The sequence below is a fragment of the Schistocerca americana genome, chromosome 1, assembly GCF_021461395.2.
Source record: "Schistocerca americana isolate TAMUIC-IGC-003095 chromosome 1, iqSchAmer2.1, whole genome shotgun sequence".
Lineage (NCBI taxonomy): Eukaryota > Metazoa > Arthropoda > Insecta > Orthoptera > Acrididae > Schistocerca > Schistocerca americana.
The window spans coordinates 406,652,991-406,676,558 of record NC_060119.1 but is presented as its reverse complement, the minus strand read 5'-3'; the positions used below and the strand labels follow the sequence as shown (position 1 = coordinate 406,676,558).

General features: G+C 43.2%; 1 protein-coding gene across 1 annotated transcript in view; it reads right to left on the bottom strand.

The window, feature by feature from the left end:
• LOC124623160 (scaffold protein salvador) overlaps nt 1-22,342 on the bottom strand; it is a 54,750-nt gene extending 32,408 nt beyond the window's left edge. The window contains exons 1-4 of the mRNA XM_047148955.1: nt 22,259-22,342; nt 20,870-21,056; nt 20,717-20,790; nt 2,323-2,441 (exon numbers count right to left, since the gene is read on the bottom strand). Coding sequence (XP_047004911.1) covers nt 2,323-2,441; nt 20,717-20,790; nt 20,870-20,960 — 284 coding nt within the window. The 5' untranslated portion in view covers nt 20,961-21,056; nt 22,259-22,342. The remainder of the gene's footprint in view (nt 1-2,322; nt 2,442-20,716; nt 20,791-20,869; nt 21,057-22,258) is intronic.
• Nucleotides 22,343-23,568: the final 1,226 nt, after the last annotated feature.

Here is a 23,568-nt window from a genome sequence, read left to right as displayed (position 1 = left end):
TTCAGGAAATGTAGCCCAATACCAAAGTAGATTTATCATCTTTTTTCAATCTACGGCCAAAATGTGTTGTGTCTGTAAGAGCAAGGGGCACACGCAATGTTTGTGTATGTGAGACCCATCAAAATGCTAAGCTGATGTTTGCTGCTATAAAGGATTCTGGTCTGGATTACAAAGGTGCATTGAAGCTGCTAGTGTGTGACATCAGTTCCTACCAGTGCGTGATACACAGGTGTTGCCTTCACCAGAGAGTACTACACAATAGCACAACAAAATAAAAGATGTCAGATTTAATTTGAGTGCCAGTGGAATGTGGGGCCATTATCAAAGCACCTCCACTTCGTTGTCACTTTTAGGGCCTTATACACTCACATTGCAAAACCAAATATAGTTTCTTAGGTGGTTTAGAACATGATATTCCTAATGAAAGAGTTTGCAAAAGGTATTTTCTTGTAAAAGTGGGCCAAAAATAGCCATTTTTGGCGATTTTTAAAAAAATCGTCAACTTTGCCGTCAATTTGTAAACTATCAGAAAGCAGTTGAAGAATGAAATCTTATATTCTAACTTGGTATTGGTAAGTTATTACGTGCAAAGTTTCAGGTTTATCCCGTAATTACTTCTAGAGATACAAAGAGTTAAACTTCACGTTTCTGGCTATATTTTTTCTGACCAACTTCACTTTAAATTACCCATACTCAAATCAGCCAGGAAAGCTTTTTTATTTATGTATTTTGCTTAAGAGAGTGCAAAATGTACAAGATGACATAGTTTTGTTTCTTTCCCGGAAATATTACCAAAGATATTACGTCCCAAAGTTGCCAAAAACCCACGGGTGCACTGTTGATAGCTGTGCTATGTGGTCAAACAAAGGGCTATATCTCTTGAAGTATTGATTTAATGAACAGGAAACTTTACCAGGGTTCATTGGGAACGTGTGATTTTTCATACAAAATTTCATCAAAATCCGTTATGTTCATGAAGGACTTCTAGACTACTTGGCACAGAATGACCCATAAGCATAACAACATTATGCAGTATAGTGATAGTTTATTGTTAGTGTACAGGATGGTAAGAAACACTCTGAAAAGCTTGTAAGGATGTTGCACGGGAAGTTGTGGTGAGGTGTAAAGGTTAAGAAAAAAATTCTATATGATGTACCATTTCCAAATTAGCCAATCAGATTGTTGAGTGTGTAAATTGAAGCACTTGCACACACACAATAAAATGCAGTAATGAGCAGACATTTGTGCATCTGTTACTTACCACTTGTTCAAATGCTCATTACCAGTTTGTACCTTTTTTGGAAATGATAAATTTAAACCAGGTGAGCAAAAGCTACATTTGTTTGGTTTGAGGAAATTGAATAAGAAAAAGTTTGGCAATGCTGTCTCTAGCAGGCTGCTTAAATTGTGCACATGATGACTTGACTATCTTCAGTGTTAAATAACTCTGAAATGACAAAATGTATTGAATTTTTTTTAACAATTATTCTCTGCAGAACCTCCGCTTCAACACCCTTATAAGCTTTTCAGACTGTTTCTTATTGCCCTGTATAATTTGGTCCTGTCAATGTCCCTGAAGGTTTTCCATCTTGACAAAATCTACTGAACATCATGAGAAAATGAATGACCCAATTTTCCATATTTTATCAATTTCTGATACGTAAGACAAACTAAATTAATATTTCACTGGTGTATCAAGTTTAAAACAGTATTTATACAAAGATTATGAAGCAATGAGCTACTTTTAACTTTTCTTTACATTCCAAAATATATGGGTTTTTCGAAAATTGTCAGCAGCACGCGTGAGCCCTGCCCCCCCCCCCCCCCCCCCCAAAAAAAAAAAAATAAAACACACACACACACTTTTCACATTTTTCAGTAGCCTCAATTGACATGCCTTCCCTACAATTCGATGTTCTCTTTAAAATTAAATGACTATTTTGAAACACCTATGAAGCCAATTTAGTTCATGGTGCCATGAACACTGCCATGTACTACATTACTTAGTAAATAATACAAAATTTATTTGTTAAATATGTTACAGTGCATTAATTTACCTGAACAGGAAATATAAATTTAGGCAACACCAACTACATTTCAAATCAAAAGCTGAAAACAGAATGATGTTAATATGAAGTGGAAACTATCCTCTCTAATTTGTGGCAATTTTTTCACACACAAAAAGGATAGGAGAATAAAGTTTTCATTGAACAGACTGAAAACTTGCATACTACTTCATTAAAATTGTATCATGCTCAATGTGACCTGAAGTCCAATGTACATAAGTCCCTAAGAAACATTTGTAGAATGGAAAGAATTTACCTCTGAGCAATATCTGGGACGGAACTGCTTGGAGTGTATTTTCCTTCATGACCTCCTAGGTTGGGAGCAATTCGATTATTACCAAATTTTTGAGTTATGCTGGTTTCCTGCACAGTGCTCTATAAGACAAGAGAAAAACAAAGAAAATACCACTGGTATGAACATAAAAACTATAAATTTGTACTTTAGTGGGAACTTTATGTCTTACAAGCTGATATAGTTTCAAATAACCAGAATGAATTTCCACTCCACAGCGGAGTGTGTGCTGACGTGGGAGACAAACTGTGTCTGGACTGAGACTCAAACCTGGTCCCAGGTTCAAGTCCAGGTCTGGTACACTGCTTTAATCTGCCCAGAAGTTTTATTTTCAAATATTTTACTACACAATAAAATCTACAGCAGGAGAATTTCTTTGCATATTCTGTCATCTACAAAAGTAAATACATACTTGAAACTTATCTCATTGATGATTAAACACATTAAATGTTTTTGCTTGTGGGGAAGAAAGAAACAAAGTAATCTGTAACAAATATGTGACCGTCTCCACGAAACCACACTATGTGTTAGAAAATCACATTTTTATTTTATTATGTGTCCTCATACTCAGGCCTACTTAAATTGAGAATCTGTCTAATCTAATTGGAGTGTAAGTTCAAAAGGAAATTTTCTGTTCATTTTTAAAACTACTTCTAGTGACTTATAAAAAATCAATTTCCTTACGCCATAAAGCCTTGCTACATGACTTAAGCAATGGTTTCCTAAAAACAATCTTGTATACAGAACTGAATCAACATATTAGGTTCGCAAATAAGTGCATAGTGTTTTCTGTGTTGTTGTTGTTGTTTTCAGTCCAGAGCCTGATTTGATGCAGCTATCCATGCTACTCTATCCTGTGCAAGCATCTTCATCTCCAAGTACCTTCTGCAACCTACATCCTTCTGAATCTGCTTAGTACATTCATCTCTTGGTCCCCCTCTATAATTTTTACCCACCACGCAGTCCTCCAATACTACATTGGTGATCCCTTGATACCTCAGAACATGTCCTATCCACCGATCCCTTCTTCTACTCAAGTTGTGCCACAAATTTCTCTTCTCCCCAATTCTATTCAATACCTCCTCATCAGTTACGTGATCTACCCATCTAATCTTCAGCATTCCTCTGTAGCACCACATTTCGAAAGCTTCTATTTTCTTCTTGTCTAAACTATTTATCGTCCTTGTTTCACTTCCATACATAGCTACACTCCATACAAATATTTTCAGAAAGGACTTCCTGACACTTAAATCTACGCTCAATGTTAACAAATTTCTCGTCTTAAGTCACTCTTTCCTTGCCATTTCCAGTCTACATTTTATACACTCTCCACTTCGACCATCATCAGTTATTTTGCTCCTCAAATAGCAAAATCTATCTACTAGTTTCAGTGTATTTCCTACACTAATTCCCACAGCATCACCTGATTTAATCTGACTACATTCCATTATCCTTATTTTGCTTTTGCTGATGTTCATCTTATATCCTCCTTTCAAGACACTGTCCATTCCATTCAACTGCTCTTCCAGGTTCTTTGCAGTCTCTGGCAGAATTACAATGTTATCAGCAAACCTCAAAGTTTCTATTTCTTCTCCATAGATTTCAATTCCTACTCCAAATTTTTGTTTTGTTTCCTTTACTGCTTGCTCAATATACAGATTGAATAACATCGGGGATAGGCTACAACCCTGTCTTCCTCCCTTCCCAACCACTGCTTCCCTTTCATGCCCCTTAACTCTTGTAACTGCAATCTGGTTTCTATACATACTGTAAACAGCATTTCGCTCCCTGCCTTTCACCCGTGCCACCTTCAGATTTTTTTTTTTTTTTTTTTTTTTTGGTTGGGTTTTAGGGCGCTCAACTACTGAGGTCTTTAGCACCCAGTCACAAATGTAAGTGCACATATAATCTGGTAAAACTCAAGGGGGGGGGGGGGGGGTGGGGGACCACCAGAAAGTTCTGACAAAGACGCAGATAAAAAGAGTTAGATGTCTTTGGACAAGTCCGTCAAAGCAATAAAACGAAGAACACGAGCAGCTGCTCGAGCATCATCAGCTAAAATATCCTGTAAAATAGATGGCAGAGACAGGACAACACGAGATTGACTAAAACGGGGACACGACAATAAAACATGGCGCACTGTTAATGCATGACCACAAGGGCACTGCAGGGCTGGGTCACCGGAGAGCAGGTAGCGGTGACTAAACCGGCAATGCCCAATCCGCAACCTGGTCAGAAGGACCTCTTCTTGCCGAGATGGTCGGGAGGAGGTTGTCCAAGCAGTTGGGAACGGTTTTACTGCCCGGAGCTTGTTTTCTTGAAGTGAGGACCAAGTATCCCACTACAAGCCTCTTACAAACAACCCCACGAACGTCAGATGACGGGACACAATGGGAGGCTGGCCGAGGCAGGAGGACTGCAGCCTTGGCTGCAGTATCAGCAGCCTCATTCCCAGGCACTCCTACATGGCTGGGAACCCACAAAAAGCTGACAGGAGAGCCACCCTCAGCAAAAGAATGGAGGGACTGCTGGATCCATTGCACCAAGGGATGGACCGAATATGGAGCTCCAAGGCTCTAAAGAGCACTGAGTGAATCAGAGCAGAGTACATACGATGAATGGCGGTGGCGGCGGGCATACTGAACGGCCTGATGGAGAGCAAAAAGCTCGGCCGTAAAGCTGGAACATTGGTCAAGGAGCCGGTATTTAAAGGTGACAGCCTCGACAACAAAGGCACAGCCGACACCATCGTCAGTTTTGGAGCCATCAGTGTAAATAAAGGTGTGACTGGCAAGTCGCGCACAAAGTTCGACAAACCGTGAGCAATACACTGCAGCCGGAGTACCCTCCTTCGGGAGCGAGCTGAGGTCGAGATAAACATGAACCGGAGCCTGTAGCCAAGGTGGTGTCGGGCTCTCACCCTCTCTGAAGGTGGTAGGGAGGGCAAAAGCCAATTGTCGAAGCAGGCGACGAAAGCGGACTCCAGGGGGCAGCAGGGCAGACACGTACAACCCATACTGACGGTCGAGAGAATTGGCGAAGAAGGACTGATAAGAGGGGTGGTCGGGCATTGACAACAGCCGGCAGGCATACCGACAAAGCAGTACGCCTCGCCGGAAGGTCAATGGTAATTCGGCAGCTTCAGCATAAAGACTCTCGATGGGACTAGTGTAGAAAGCTCCGGTCGCAAGACGTAACCCCCTATGGTGGATGGAGTTGAGACGGCGTAGGAGGGATGGCCGAGCAGACGAGGCTCCCATAATCCAGCTTTGATCGGACTATGGACCGATACAAGCGAAGCAGGACAGTGCAATCTGCTCCCCAAGATGAACCACTAAGAACTCTGAGGACATTAAGGGAACGTGTACAACGGGCAACCAAATAAGAGACGTGCGGAGACCAACACAGTTTCCTGTCCAGTGTGAGCCCTAGAAACTTAGTTGTCTCCACGAATGGGAGAACAATGGGACCGAGATGTAAGGATGGTCGAAGGAATGCTTTATATCGCCAAACGTTGACGCAAACCGTCTTCTCTTCAGAGAACCGGTAGCCATTTGCCACACTCCATGAGTATACGCTGTCTAGACAACGCTGAAGGCAGCGCTCCAGGAGGCATGTTCGCTGAGCACTGTAGTAGATCGCGAAGTCATCAACAAAAAGAGAGCCCGAGACATCAAGTGGAATGCAATCCATAATTGGATTGATCGCTATGGCAAAAAGGGCTACGCTCAAGACGGAGCCCTGAGGCACTCCGTTCTCCTGGAGGAAGACGTCGGACAATACGGAACCCACACGTACCCTAAACACTCGATCTGTTAAAAATGAATCAATAAAAAGGGGCACACAACCACGTAGGCCCCACCTGTGCACAGTGCGGAGGATACCTCCTCTCCAACAGGTATCGTAAGCCTTCTCCAAATTGAAGAACACAGCTACCGTTTGGCACTTACGCAAAAAGTTATTCATGATGAACGTTGACTAGGTCACAAGGTGGTCAACAGCGGAGCAGCGTTGGCGAAAGCTGCATTCGACACTGGTAAGTAGCCGCCGAGATTCAAGAATCCAAACCAACCGAGCATTAACCATGCAATCCATCACCTTACAGAGACAGCTTGTAAGAGAAATGGGGCAGTAACTAGAAGGAAGGTGTCCATCCTTCCCGGGTTTGGGTATGGGAATGACGACGGCCTCACACCAACGCATGGGGACCTGACCTTCGGTCCAGACATGATTATAGGTACGAAGAAGAAAGCATTTGCCTGCGAGAGATAGGTGGGTCAGCATTTGAACGTGAATGGCATCTGGCCCTGGAGCAGAGGACCGGGACAGTGCAAGTGCACGTTTGAGTTCCCGCATGGTAAAGGGGGCATTATAATCTTCCAGATTCAGTGAGTGGAAGGAAGGTCGCTGAGCCTCTTCTGCCTCTTTTCTGGGAATGAAGGCAGGGTGGTAATGGGCGGAGCTTGAAACCTCTGTGAAAAAGCGGCCGAAGGCATTGGAGACATCCACAGGGTCCTCAAGTACCTCATTACCTGAAGTCAGGCCAGGTATCGAGGAGTGGGCCTTAATGCCCGACAGCTGGCGCAGGCCACCCCAGATGACAGAAGAGGGAGTAAAACTGTTAAAGGAGCTTGTGAAAGAGAGCCAACAAGCTTTTTTGCTCTCTTTGATGACTCGACAACATTGCGCTCGGAGTTGTTTGTAATCAATACAATTCACCAGTGTAGGATGGCGGCGAAAGGTGCGTAAAGCACGTCAGAGCACGGATAGCGTCTCTGCGAGCCTCATTCCACCAGGGGACTGAAATGTGACGTGAAGAAGAGGTAGTACGAGGAATGGAACGTTCGGCAGCTTTGATGATAACAGCCGTGAGGTATTCGACCTGACTGTCACAGCTGAGAAAATCTTGGTCCGGAAAGGTCGCCAGGGAGGACTAAAGTCCCCAGTCAGGTTTCGGTATGTTCCAGCTCAAGTGACGTGGGGATGGGGTGTGGTGCATGAGACGAACAACACAGGGGAAATGGTCGCTCGAATAGGTGTCAGAAAGGATATACCACTCGAACCGACGGGCAAGAGTGGTAGAACAGATCGAGAGGTCCAAGTGGGAGTAGGTATGAGTAGAGTCCGAGAGGAAAGTTGTGGCACCTGTATTGAGGCAGACAAGATTGAGATGGTTAAAAACATACACCAAGAGGGAGCCTCTCTTATGGGATGCAGGAGAACCCCAAAGGGGATTATGGGCATTGAAGTCGCCAAACAATAAAAACGGCGGAGGAAGCTCAGCAGTGAGGCGCATCATGTCAGCCTGACTAACTGTGGACGACGATGGAGTGTAGGCAGTACAAACAGAAAAAGTAAAGGCAGAAAGAGTAACACTAACAGCTATTGCTTGGAATGGTGAGATCAATGGGATTGGATGGTAATAGACATCGTCCCGAATAAGCAACATGACCCCACCGTGAGCTGGAATACCATCCACAGGGGTTAGGTCCGATCACTCGGAGGTATAGTGGGTAAAAGCAATACGGTCAGTTGTGAGTAACTTCGTTTCCTGGAGACCAATGACAAGTGGACAGTGCAGGCGGAGGAGCAGTTGTAATTCCTCCCGATTAGATCAAATACCTCTTATGTTCCAATGTAACAGAGCCATCGCGTATCAGAGAAAGGGGGAACGAAACGGGTGAAGTGCTGGTCACCTCGACGGCCGTGGAGGGACAGGTTTCGAGGGAACATCGCTAAAACTGTCAGGAGGCGGATCCTGTTCCATCAAGTCGTTGCCAGCTGTGGCAAAATTCCTGGGTTGCACAGGAGGGGCAGCATTGTCTGCCGACGACAGGCCAGCTGAGCGCCTGGCAGCAGAGCGTTCCGGCGAAACTGAGGACGGCCGGGAGCAGCAACTGTCAGATGGAGCATCAGACGAAACGCGCCAGGGTGGAGAGGGGGATAAAGACTTCTTCTTTGAGGCCTTCTTGGAAGACTGATGAGTCATAGGGATGGTCGGCTGTGGGGGCTGGACCCAAAGAAAGTCCTCGCGCTCAGGGTTCTTTTTGGAACGCTGGACCTCGGAAGCCGGGGTCCGTAATGTTTCCCCGATGGACGCCTGAGAAGAGGACGGCTCCTCAGGCGGTGGAGGAGGAGGAGGAGGAGGAGGAGGAGGAGGAGGAGGAGGAGGAGGAGGAGGAGGAGGAGGAGGGAGGGTGGCTCCTGGGGCAGAGGGGGCAGGGGCCGCGAGGGAGGAGGATTTGGGAGGATGAGGCATTGACCCCGGACGGGATGAGGAGGTGGAGGTGGAGGGGGGACAGGATAGGGGTGACGATACTGCAGAAGGAGTGAACACAACCGAAGCAAATGACGTTGTCAACATCACGGGATGGAGGCGGTCATATTTCTTCCTGGCCTCAGAATAAGACAGACGGTCCAAGGTTTTCAATTCTTGTATCTTCTTCTCCTTCTGATATGCGGGGCAGTCTAAAGATCTAGGCGAGTGGAGGCCACGACAATTAACGCACTGAGGTGGTGGGATGCATGTACGTCCCTGACGAAGAGGATGTCCACAATCGCCACAAAGGGGATCAGCTTAACACCGTGACGACATGTGCCCAAAGCGCAAACATCGAAAGCATCGCATACGAGGCGGGACGTAAGGTCGCACGACGCACCGGTAGCGCATCACCTTTACCTTCTCCGGGATAACATCCCCCTCGAAGGCGAGGATAAAGGCCCCAGTGTCGACGCGACGATCTTTGGGGTCGCGCTGGACTCGCCAGACGAAATGCACGCCACGGCGCTCCAGGTTGGCCCTGAGCTCCTCATCAGCAGGAGGTCCCAATGGAAAATAATCCCCTGCGTCCTATTGAGAACCAGGTGCGGGACAATGGACAATGGTCACATGCCTGGATCGCCGCCGACTGTGTAGCGGAGGTGGTCTTTATGAGAATGGACCCCAAATGCATTTTACTAAGAGCCTCAATTTCTCCAAAGATATCCTCAATATGCTGTACAAAGAACATGGGCTCAGAGGTGGCGAACGTCGCCCCATTGGTCCAAGAACAGACTACATAGCAGGGGAAGTATTTCGCCCCAAGCTGGCGGGCCTGTCCTTCCTCCCAGGGAGCGGCCAAGGGGGGAAAGGCAGAAGTACCAAAACCAGAGACAGAGACAGAACGCTTCCTCTTAGAAGACGCGGCCGCAGAGCGACCTGATGCACGTTGACGTTTCATCTGTGAAACGTCCGCCCCGATACCACCCACTCAGACCAGGGATTCTCCCCACGGGCACCACCCAGCCTCAGCAAGGGTCACCTGGCACGATGACCGTTGCCGGGAGTCCTGATGCCCCAGGTAGACGGGCATCTACTCCTTGGCTTACATGGGGAGGGTGCAGCTCAGGTATCAGCAGTACGATCCCTGTGTTAGGGGGCTACAACCTAGAGGGTACATGATGACCCCACCACAGCGGGCTGGCTACCGTGCTGGATTTTGGGTGCCATGGAAAGTCCATCATGATCGTAGGTGCTGATGGGGATGCACTATGGGCGTAACTTGTGCAACCCATCAGGTGTTTAGTCCCAAATTGATGAACAGTGGGTGCAGTTACGACGCCGTTACAATGCTGAATGCCAAGGCCTTAAGTGCACTGAGGACCGGTGATACACCACGTAAGGTGTCCTTCCCCAAAAGGCTCGTACTTCGGTAGAATTTTGAAAAATGTAGGTCAAAACCCCAATGAGGACCATCACATTGAAGGCCGAAATAGTTGAAACTGCTTTTAGTCGCTTCTTACGAAAGGCAGGAATACCTCGGGCCTATTCTTACCCTGGACCCACAAGGGGCACCTTCAGAATTTGAAAGAGAGTATTCCAGTCAACATTGTCAAAAGCTTTCTCTACGTCTACAAATGCTAGAAACATACGTTTTCCTTTCCTTAATATTTCTTCTAAGATACGTCGTAGGATCAGTATTGCATCACGTGTTCCAACATTTCTACGGAATCCAAACCGATCTTCCTTAAGTTCGGCTTCTACCCGTTTTTCCATTTGTCTGTAAAGAATTCGTGTTATTATTTTTCAGCTGTGACTTATTAAACTGATAGTTTGGTAATTTGCACACCTGTCAACACCTGCTTTCTTTGGGATTGGCATTATTATATTCTTCTTGAAGTCTGAAGGTATTTCGCCTGTCTCATACATCTTTCTCATCAGATGGTAGGGTTTTGTGTCAAACTCTTCATGCAACATCGTATCTCCCATTTCATCTTCATGTACATCCTCTTCCATTTCCATAATATTACCCTCAAGTACATCACCCTTGTATACTCCCTCTAGATATTCCTTCCACCTTTCTGCTTTTCCTTCTTTACTTGGAACGGGTTTTCCATCTGAGCTCTTGATACTCATACAAGTAGTTCTCTTTTCTCCAAAGGTCTCTTTACTTTTCCTGTAGGCAGTATATGCCTTACCCCCAGTGATATATGCCTCTATATCCTTATTTTGTCCTCCAGATAGCCCCACTTAGCCATTTTGCACTTCCTGTCGATCTCATTTTGAGACTTCGTACTTGTTTTTGCCTGTTTCATTTACTGCATTTTTATATTTTCTCCTTTCATCAATTAAATAACACCTCTTCTATTTCACAAGGATTTCTACTAGCCCTTGTCTTTTTACCTATTTGAGCCTCTGCTGCCTTCACTATTTCATCTCTCAAAGCTTACGCACTCTTCTTCTACTGTATTTCTTTCTCCCATACTTGTCAAGTCTTCCCTAATTCTCTCTCTGAAACACTCTACAACCTCTGGTTCTTTCAGTTTATCCAGGTCCTATCTCCTAAAATTCCCACCTTTTTTCAGTTTCTTCAGTTTTAATCTACAGCTCATAACCAACAGATTGTGATCAGAGCCCACATCTGGCCCTGGAAATGTCTTACTGTTTATAATCTGGTTCCTAAATCTCTGTCTTGCCATTATGCAATCTATCTGAAACCTTCCAGTATCTCCATGCCTCTTTCACATTTAAAACCCTCTTTCATGATTATTAAACCATATTCACCCACTACTTTTCCTTCTCTTCCTTTTCCTACTATCGAATTCCAGTCCCCCATTACTATTAAATTTTTGTCTCCCTTCAGTATCTGAATAATTTCTTTTATCCCATTGTACATTTCTTCAATATCTTCATCATCTGTGGAGCTAGTTGCAATATGAACTTTTACTACTGTGGTAGGCGTGGGCTTCACATCTATCTTGACTACAACAATGCATTCACTATGCTGTTCATTGTAGCTTACCTGCGTTTCAATTTTTTTATTCATTATTAAACCTACTCCTGCATTACCCATATTTGATTTTGTATTTATAACCCTGTATTCACCTGACCACAAGTCTTGTTCCTCCTGCCATCAAACTTCACTAATTCCCACTATATCTAACTTTAACCCGTATATTTCCCTTTTTAAATTTTCGAACCTACCTACCCAATTAAGGGTTCTGACATTCCACGCTGCTATCTGCAGAACACCAGTTTTCTGTCTCCTGATAACAACATCGTCCTGAGGAGTCCCTGCCCGGAGATCCAAATGAGGGACTATTTTACCTCTGGAATATTTTACCCAAGAGGACGCCATAATTATTTAACCATACAGTAAAGCTACATGCCCTCGGGAAAAATTATGGCTATAGTTTCCCCTTGCTTTCAGCCATTTGCAGTACCATCACAGCAAGGTCGTTCTGGTGAATGTTACAAGGCCAGAACAGTCAATCATCCAGACTGTTGCCCCTGCAACTACTGAAAAGGCTGCTGCTGCCCCTCTTCAGGAACCACACGCTTGTCTAGCCTCTCAGCAGATACCCTCCGTTGCGGTTGCACCTTCGGTATGGCTATCTGTATCACTGAGGCACGCAAGCCTCCTCACGGAGGCAAGGTTCACGTTTATGGGGGGGGTGGGGGTTTCCATTAAGTTTAATAAAAGCAAAAGACACACACAACAGATTTTACTCATCAATAATATATTCTCCTTCACTATTTACAACAGTCTGCCAACACAGGGATTACTTTCTGATTCTACAACTATTCCCATGGTTTTGAGGCAAAGAATTCACTGAGTGATGTTTGGAGCACACTGTCATCCAGAAAGGAAGTTCCTTGAAGGTTGTTGGATAGAGTGGTAAAGGTGAAAATCAGAGTGCAAGATCAGGTGAATAACGAGGGCACAGAAAAAATTCCCAACCCAACTCCTGTATAGTGTTTTTTGTCAGTCTAGCAGAATGTGGGCAGGCATTATTGTGGAGTACCATCACTTCACGCAGTCTTCTTCAACACTGTGCTTGGATTGTGCCTGCAAGACACCCCAGCTGTCGACAACAAATGTCAGCAGTGATGACACCTCAGGGAAGCAATCATAGTACAGCATACCGTCGCTATTCCACCAGATGCATACCATTATCTTTTGTGGATGAGCACAGGCCTTTGTACAGCGAGTTACTTCTTTATTTGAGTTCAACCATTCCTTTCTTTTCCTTATGTTAGCATAAAGGCACCATTTCTCATCACCAGTACCGAAAATGATACATGACTGGAATGGTTGGTGTTTTTCACGAGTCAACTGATGACGAGCAAGCAGAGATACACATATGCCCACCTGCTGATTTATGTGATTCTGACTTAGAGCATGCAGTACCCACACACCCAATTTTTGAGCCTTCCCTACTGCATGCAAGTGTCACAAATGATGGAATGATCACAGTTCATCACATTTGACAGTTCTCTAGCACACTGACGTGGATCATTCTGAATTAGCGCAGTTAAACGATATTCATCAAACCCCGAAGGTCTTCCTGAGTGTGGAGAGTCACTAATGTCAAAAAGACCCTCCTCAAACAGAGGAAACCATTTCCTTGCCATGCTCTGTCCAATGGCATTATCCTCGTACACGGTGCTGCCTTCGCCGCTGTCACCCTCTGTTGAACTCAAACAGAAGAATGTGTCAGAAATGTTCAGATTTCTCCACTTGGCACCTCATTTTCTAGTGACTACAACTCCAATCACTATCATCACATGATAATATGTAAACTCAAACAGTAACAGTGAACTACAAATAAAAAATGACAACTGATAAGCAAACCCATAGCAACTGGGATACCATAAAAAACAAAACAAAAACGCTACACACCTGTGCGTCAACCTAATAATATGCTTTCATCTGAGTGAACATGAGAATATTTTCTTAGACTGACTGTATTTCCTATGCATATACACAGAAACTTATGGTTTGCAAGTTCTATCACCATGGTCTTGCAGTTAGCATTTTTAGTACTAACCTAATTCTCCTACAATCTAACTTATTCAATTTTGATTAACGATATTGACAACTTAAAGACTTTCAGGAGATGGAATCTTACTCATTTGGTAAACAGGCTTCAAAAAAGTGGTTGGAGAAGGAATGTTTGAACACTCTTGCTCCTTGGGTAAGTGGTGTCCCTAAAGCCAAGGAATCAGCAATGATAAAAGCATGGGAATGTACATGGCAAGACAAACAATTCTACCAGGGGCACAAAATGCATCGCCACTGAACACTGTTTACAAAGTCTGCAAGCTACAGTACAGTGTGTGGTAGAGTTCTTCATATCAATTTTAACTTTTCTGCCACATTATTTTATACTATGAAGCAAGAGGAAAGATGACAGTCTGTATTCTTCAGTATGCACCTTAATCTGCCACATGTTTTCCTCACAAGTGCACCATATTTACAAAGGCAGAACTGTTTCACAGTCTTTCTCAAAAGCAGATTCATTCCACCACAATTGGTATGTAAGTTCCCAAAGCCCTTCCATATTTTTTCCACAATCCCCGTAACCCATTACAATCCTAGCAGAATGTCTGAATTTTTTCGAAGTCAGCTGTCACAGCTACTAACTAAGAGCTGTAAATCTTTCTATGGTACCCTAGAATAAATCTTTCTAGCATCCTGTTTATGATTTTCTTCACAGATTCATCACAATCTCCAAAAAATTCCAATAAAAGTGTTTCATGAGATTTCAGAACACCTTGTATTATCCAAAAGTATTTGAATGATAAGACCAGCTCCGGAATTTAACAACTGATTATTTATTTGGATAATATGGATTCTCTCTGTCATGGTCATTGGTCCATGTTTAAATAACCGCCATTCAGTACAAGTGGAAATATGTTCCATGTCATCATGCATTCTCTTTGGGTCATACAACGACGACACTGTCTTGTAGACAGCAGAATAATAATTGAACATATTGTCAGAGCTGCTGACCCTATATGATAAATAATTTAGGTATACTGAGAACAATCTATGTTTCCATTGGAGTAAATATTATTTGTCTCAACTGAAAATCTGTCATGTTGTATAGCACTCTCATACATTCATAAAAAAAACTTGGTATGATCAGACTGACAAACTCCCCATTCACTTGCATAAAATACTTGGAAAATTTCGTCTGTTGACAAGTCATATGCATTTCAAACTATTTGCACTCATACTCATAAATTAATGGCAATGCTGATACATGGTGAAACAATGCTCTGGAGCGTGGTTTGTGGGTTTAAATCTCCTCGGGGTATAACCATATGGTGCATTTGACCTGCGGTCGTCTCACGAGGGCGCTGGCATCAGTCCATATATGCAGAGGTGTGTTGGTGCATGTTAGAGTTCAGTGCAGATAGTAAGCGTGCAGACGTTTTCAGACGTACTAATGGTGACTATGTGTTGAAAATGTCTCAAAGAACACATATTGATGATGTTATGAGGGGTAGAATACTAGGGCGGCTGGAGCCTAGTAAACACAGGAGGTCGTAGCTCAGGCCCTCCCTGTGTCACAAAGCATGATCTCAAGATTATGGCAACGATTCCAGCAGACAGGAAATGTGTGCAGGCGCTACAGTATGGGACGTCCACGGTGTACACCACCACAAGGAGACCGATATCTCACCATCAGTGGCCGCAGACGGTCACAGAGTACTGCAGGTAGCCTTGCTCGGGACCTTACCGCAGCCACTAGAACAGTTGTCTCCAGACACGCAGTCTACAGACGACTGAACAGACATGGTTTATTCGCCCGGAGACCTGCAAGGTGCATTCCACTGACCCCTGGTCACAGGAGAGTCCATAAATCCTGGTGTCAAGAACACAGTATATGGTCACTGGAACAGTGGTCCTAGGTTATGTTCATGGATCAGTCCAGGTATAGTCTGAACAGTGATTCTTGCCGGGTTTTCATCCGGCGTGAACCAGATACCAACCCCTTAACGTCCTTGAAAGGGACCTGTATGGAGGTCATGATCTGATGGTGTGGGGTGGGATTATGATTGGTGCACATTCACTCCTACATGTCTTTGGCAGAGGAAATGTAACAGGTCAGGTGTATCGGTACGTCATTTTGCACCAGTATGTCTGCCTTTTCAGGGGTGCAGTGGGTCCCACATTCCTCCTGATGGATGATAATGCACGGCCCCACCAAGCTGCCATCATGGAGGAGTACCTTGAAACAGAAGATATCAGGCAAATGGAGTGGCCTGCCTGTTCTCCAGACCTAAACCCCGTCGAGCATGCCTGGGATGCTCTTGGTCGATGTATCGCTGCACATCTTCAAATCCCTATGACACTTCAGGAGCTCTGACAGGCACTGGTGCAAGAATGGGAGGCTATACCCCAGCAGCTGCTCGACCACCTGATACAGAGTATGCCAACCCGTTGCGCAGCCTGTGTACATGTGCACGGTGATCATATCCCATATTGTTGTTGGGGTACATGCACAGGAAACAGTGGCGTTTTGTAGCATATGTGATTTGGGACAGTTTTCTCAACTTATCACCAATACCATGGACTTACAGAACTGTGTCGCGTGTTCCCTATGTGCCTATGCTATTAATGTTGTGTGGCACCACAATCTGCCATTATCCTTAATTCATGAGCATGAGTGTATTTTCGTAAAAAAGTACTGATGGAGTGAAGCTTTTCTTCCTCTACAAATATCAATATTCGAGCTTAAAGTATGATGGGTCATTCTTCAAAATGTAAATATTAGGTAAGATTGGCTAATTCTGTGGATGTATTTTTATCACTCATATTTGATGGGATTGTCCGACACCTGTTCTACCATCACCAAAAATTGCACTATGCAAGTTTCCAAATAAGTTTTTAGCAGGAAATGGGTAATTCAGTGGGACATTCACTGTATAATGTAATAGGGATTCCACAGGGAATTGACAACTCATTCTCTCTCTGAATAGTCTCAACTATTTTTCAAAACTGGGAGTGCACGCTTCAAAACCACTCATTTGGCAATGTGTGAATTACAAGTAAGAGTCTTAGAACTGTATGCATTTTAAATTTGGTATTTAATATTTCTGGTTTCTGTCTGTTGCCTTCAATTTCATTCATCACAATGACTAATGGCAAACTAGATGGAAAATTTGTATCAATCCATTCTCTTTATGTAGAATCAGAACTTCCTACAATTTACTTACGGATATAATACCACACACAGTCATTGTTATGTATGCACAAGTTGTCAGCTTTCCTCTATTAATTTCCTTACATTCTCTTTTGAAGCAAGAGTGTAACAAACTGTTTCCCCAAGCTTCTATGAACAGGTACTATTAAACCAAATGGTTGGTTGGCTGGTTGGTGGAGGGAGGATAAGGAACCAAACAAGAAGCTCATCAGTCTCTCAATCCAAGAGTGGTGCACCCAGAAGTAGACATGTCCACCAAGAATGTTTTCTGATCTAGTCAGGATATCTGTAACAGTAAAAGCAAGAATGCTAAAAATGTAATGGACATAGTTTGTACTGTCAATAAGTCAAAGTAAGATGGAGGAGATAGGGAAGTCAGCATGTGGATGTTACCAGGGCTCTGCATGCTGCAGGAAATGTCTCACCCACAGCTGTCCCATTTCTGATCCATTACAGTCAAGAGTGTCCACTATTCAACAAAGTGTGACACCCAAAATAGAAAACTGGGTTTAGCAGAAAGGAGGCAAACTGAATATAAAAGCAATTGAAGAGGGATCCAAGAGTACCCTCGACAAGGAGGTAGGGTTGAGGAACCCCAAGACTTAGCATACAGCTGGAGATCCTCAATCCCCTGTAGAAAAGGGAATAGCAGTTCCAGTGGCATCCATAATCACATCTGAGATGCCTTGCACAAGCTTATCAATGCAATATGACAGAGAGAGCAAATTTAACATCAGAGGCATACAAAGGCCAGTTGGCTCTGTAACGTGCCCAATGTGGTAGTCGATCTTTCTTGTGATGGCAAGGAATAGACAGGATCAGCGGAAAGTTGTCATTGTCTCAAAGGTTGTCGTGTAGTGACCAATATAGCAAACCAACAAGATTAGGGGAAGAGATCATCAGATTGATAGCTGAAAATGTGTCATGCACGGCACTGAAGTGAGTAGGAAAACCATAACTGAGGCAACACGACCACGGTCTATGAGAAGCTGGTCAATTAGACGGCCCAAGCAGGCGAAGTGGTACTCCACCACAGGAAGTGGTTCGCATTAAAGTCCCCAAGCAGGAGAACAGGGGTGGAGGCAGGGGTGGGGGGAGAAGGATGGTAAGATTTTGAATTAATGTGGTCAATTCAAAAACACAAGTATGTGCTCTGCCTGGAGATAGGTAAACACTGTAAATGGTAATTGCTGAGGTGGTTTGCACCCCCACTACTACTGCCTCCAACAAGATGCAAAGGAGAATCCATTCACTGACAACATCTTTACGAACCAAAGTACAGAACACCTTGGGATCTGCATGGTTCAGATAGTGTGCACAATAACCATGGAGTGTTGGATAATGGTCATCAGTGAAGTATGTTACATGGAGAGCAATACAAGCTACAGAAGACGAGGAAATAAAGGTAGTGTAGCTCCAGCAGGTGACAGCAGTACCCACTACAATTCCACCGAATGATCATGTTACCGGTGGCCGGGTTAGGTGTGAAAGGGCCAGGAGGACTGATCGTGCTGTAGAATCACTGCCTGTCACCAGTGGAGATGAAAACACATCCACAAACACGGGCTAAGAATCTGACCATGTGGGAGGATGTGGAACCTCTGGGGGCACTGGAGGACCTTTGTATCATTTCTTATTCTCTTCCTTTGTAAACTTTGATGGCCTGACCTTTGAAGGGTAAAGTTCATTCAAGGGACTATCTGCATTAAGCGGAGCGACAAGTTAAGAGTGGACAGAGCTGGGACTCACAGGACATGGCTCCTTCAGCCATTGTTTGTCGTCAGGCCTCCAGTTGAGGTGTTGCTGGGGACAGGGATCCAAGGAGCAGCCCTGTCACCGATAAATGCCAAAGGAGGATGCTTCTTCAGCCGGGTGTGGAAAGCGATCCCCACAGAAGGTACTGTGGGAACCATGAGAGGGGAGGGTGGTGGGAGATGTGGTTTGGGGACGGTTGAGATTGGGGTGATGTAATGATGTTAGCATAATTGATCGTCATATCCACAGGGTCTAGGCATTCATGGTTCTTCCATGCCTCAGATGATCAACATATCTGTATTCCTGGAATTTCTGTTCTTTCTTGAAAAATGGGCAAATTTGCATATGTGGAGGGTGATGTCCCACACAGTTGACACACAAAAGCCGATGTTCACAAGGACTATCTTTCTGGAGTGTTCACTCACAGCTGCAGCATTAAGGGTCTGTTGTGCAGCAGAATGACATATGCCCAACGTCTTAATGCCTGAAGTACCTCATAGGCTGTGAGAAAAACAGTTTCATGTCAATTTGTACACTATGATGTTAACTGTCTCCGGGAGGATATTCGCTTCAAAGGCTAAGGTAGAGGCGCCTGTATCAATATGATTATCCTAGGGCCCTCTTCTCTGCATGGTCAGCATTTCTGTAAAATTTCGGAGAGGAGTAGCATGTCAGACTCAACAAGGGGACCACGTAGTTCAACAGATGTAGAATGCCGGAGGGAAGAAAACAGTGCCTAAATCACAAACCAGATCCAAGCACAATTGGTACCTAGAAGACCATCCAATGAAAAGACAGAGAGGAAAAAAGAATAGTAGAAGGATAGACTCACAGCATGGGTAGGAAATTAGTGCTGTATGGGTTGGAGGCCCCATGGTGACCACATACCTACTCACAAAAGAAATGTGAAGGGAGAGGTTACAGGTGCCTCATTTCCTTCCATGATGCATATTACTAATGACCATAATTGACAGAGTGACCAGTGCTTGTAGCCACAACAAAATGTTCCATCACAGTGAGGGACTGTGCAGTCCTGTATGCACAATTAGAATTTCACATGATATGCTAAAGTTAATAATAAAAAATTGTTGCTCCACACCTGTTTCTGGTATTTCATGCACCCCTTCAAAATATATAAATGGCGGTATCAATTTCGTACACACACACAAAAACACTACCTTCGTACAAACACACACACACACACACACACACACACACACACACACACACACTGTTGTGTACAAAGGCACTGACACCAAAAACAAAAATAGAAGGAAACTGTGTGAATTACTGGCTGTACAGAAGAAGAAGAAGAAGAAGAAGAAGAAGAAGAAGAAGAAAAGGACAAAAGAATAACTCTCTCCATCTTCTCCTCACAGGAAAAAAAAAAACACCAAAATGGAGATCATTTTTCCAAAAAGGAAAAATGAAATACCCATAGTACACAGACAATGATTTTTTTCCTTGATGAAACGTGTGTAACCACACAGGCATTCCACCCTAGTATTTTGGAAGAGGACGGAAAAAATAGAATTTATAACTGTAAAAGCAGAAGCTGGAGCTTCTCTCTTTTACCTGCAGGCAAGACAATGTTTTCATCAGTTTTACAAAATGGATCTGTAACCAGTTACAAATAACTTAACAGGAACAAACAAAATATCACATGTTTAATGTCTTACCCTCAGGTATACAAATAGTACTTAACAATGAGCAGTTAATCCTTTAAATGTGTCATGTGACTATAATTTACAACTGGTTACAGATTTCAATTTTTTTTTATACTCTTCTGGTGATTATCACAGCTCCACCACATATCCAGATTGGTCTTGAAAAAGCAAGTATTCTATTGTTCCTGTTTTATGATCTCCAATTTACTTTTCTGAACATCTGCGTGCTACGCTCTCCTTATCCTTCGCTCATAGACATTTATGAGTATAGTTTATTTTTTCTACAACTATCTTGAAAGTGCACTGTGCAAATCAACACTGTTTCACATAAAATAGAAGAAATGTAAAAAGTGCCACAAGCAGTATTTAAAAAAAAAACATTTTTTAAGCAGCCTCATACAGAACAAACTTAGGCTTCTATTGCTAGCAAACAATTTGCTCATACAAAAGTGTCTGCTTACTGTGGTTGGTGAAGGACTCTGGTTAATCCGTCTATGTGACTTCTTGGTGGGCTCCGTCGTCCATACATTGATTACTGCAAACAAACCACATATTTCACACTTATAGCTCAACAAACAAACGTACAAAGAAAGTGCATATTGGTATTTACTCACTGGGCATTTCTGGAGGTGTTTCTTTCTTGACATATTTTCCAACTACACCTTCCTTGATAGTTCTCAAATCTCTGTTTTTCCTCGAGAGCATTTTAACATTTAATTATTTGTAAATATTTCTGTTAAAATCTTAGTGTGAAGCTGTGATTCACTACTATCACTTAACCATTCTTTAATTGTTGAATACCTGCAACAGACAGTTAAAAATGTTATAGAGAGCAAATGACATTATGTGATATATACAGCGGAGTGTGGGGGATGAAGGGGGATGAGAGTAGGAGAAAACAAGGATCATGATTACACTGCATACATGAATAATTTGGTGTTTATGCTGCACAAAAAGCTCTCTCACTACACATTATCACAACATTCCATAATGCAAGTTTAGAGCATATCATATAGGACCTACAGCAAATGCCAAACATTAGAGTGCTTCCTCTTGTGGCACGCCATTCCATACTCAAGTGACCGCATCAAATATATCTACTGTTTCCCCTTGGACGTATCTGAGGAAATGTTTCACAAAGTTAAGATCTTTATAGTCATGTTATAACGTATACTCTCAAGTAGATGGCACCGTTCGTTTTAGTAACGCAACCTGCACTACGAAAATGCATGGAGAGCGCTAGCAACACATCTCGACGTCTGGTACAAAACATGTTTAACTTTACCTTCCATGCCTGATCTTAAAGGAACTTAGAAAGTCCGTATCTTCTTCTGACATGAAAGCATTGTTACCCTGCCAATTACATAGACATCTGCCGTTAATTTGAACCATGACACGCCCTGCAGTTTTCGCATACACTAAACTTACGTACTCGTAATTGCCTGACAGCAAGATAAATTTCATATTACTCTCACATGTACCAACTGGAGTTCGGGGAGGCGTACAGGCCACACTAGTCACGTAATGCTTCCATGTCCTCAGCTAACGATATGTCAACCTTCGATCACAACACAAACCAATGTGTCTCAAGGTAAAAGATACCGCAAAATAAGTAATAATAATAAAAAGAGCTGCTGCTTACCATTTCGTTCAGGTTAAGCTACGTCAAACGAAGAACAAAATGCATTAAATCAACTAAACAGACCCAATGGAAGACATGCACACAAACATTCCATTAACAGTTCGGTTAATGCATCACTGACATCCATATGACAATTCGTTTTTGCGCGGCTCTCGCTGTACTCTCATACGTGAGCAAGACGTTTCTACACCTTTAATGACACTTGTCAAACATCTGGTAAATTCACGGAATATACAACAGCACTTTCCTTTCCGAATTAGGAACATACACATCGCACTGAAGAATAGGGGATTTTTCCAAAAGACAATTTCTGGTAGGCTTGCGCGACGGTACACATAACAATTATGAACAATTAACTCACTGTTAAGACAATGAATAACACTTCTCTCATCTCCTCACGAATTCCAACCTCAAATTTTTATGGCCTATAAAACATCTGTCAATCAATACAACTACATCAAAGGTGAACTTCAGCAACCAAAGGTACAATATAAAAGACCAAGCTGAAATTTGACTTTCAAACATGTACAAAATTTTATTGAATTCCTAGATCGAGAAACATTAATAACATATGTCAAATTTTCCCACTACTTTATCAAATTTCTGAATGGAAATCTGCTTATGTATGAAAAAGAGATAAAACTAGTGTACTGATAAAGTGATAAATTTATATTTGATCACCTTCGACTACAATATGTACAGTTTGTGGACTTGCAGCATAGGAATAGTCAGCTTAATCTAATGCCTTAAACCATCTAAAATACATATTACAGCTTAAAATATAAATCTGGCAAATATGGTAGAATTTATATATATATTTACTTTCTTATATTTGAATCCTGAGTTATTTAAGTACTCTTATCACCAGGTGACTACAACAAAGATGCACAAAAACAAATGATAACTCATGTGAATTTCATATATGAAGTCTTCACGGGTTGTCAGCTGAGTAGCGCCGTCGTCTCGTAGCAACGTTTGAATGCGTCTCCATGATCTTCAGGCGAAGTGTCGGGATATCTCCCTCTCACCTTTTACTTTACCCTCCTTGGAGAAGTGTATGGAGGAGTTTATAGCCTGTAGGCTTTTACTCCACAGTTTGCGTTGTGAGTATGTGATTGTCTTTGACTGTTTTGGCTGTCTGTGTGTTGTGTTGTGTTGGTGTTCTGGTGGTGTCTAGTACTTGCCTGAGGTTGATGAGATGTTGGGTATTTTAAGGATTAAGAATTCGTGATGACTGGGTGTTGTGTGATGTCCTTCGGTTAGTTAGGTTTACGTAGTTCTAAGTTCTAGGGGACTGATGCCCATAGATGTTAACTCCCATAGTGCTCAGAGCCATTTGAACCATTTTTTTGATTAAGAATTGGTATTAGGATTTGGAGATTTTTGGGATTTTTCTCTTCGACTTAGTCGTCGAAGATCGTGATGGGGCGTTTGTGTTTATCGCGGGACATGTCATACCGACCTAAGGAGTGGATGAGATTATTTCCAGATCTGGAAGAGGTCTCATAGAAAGCCCTTGCCAGATCTTGGAATCTTTCTTCAAGGAGTGGGATTTCGGAAGCAGCGTGCAGATCATCGATGGGGAAGCCCATGGGTAGGGGCAGTGCCCTCCTGAGGGTGCAGTTCTGCAGCCTCTGGAGTTTGTCCAGGTGTTGCTTCACCGTGTATCCC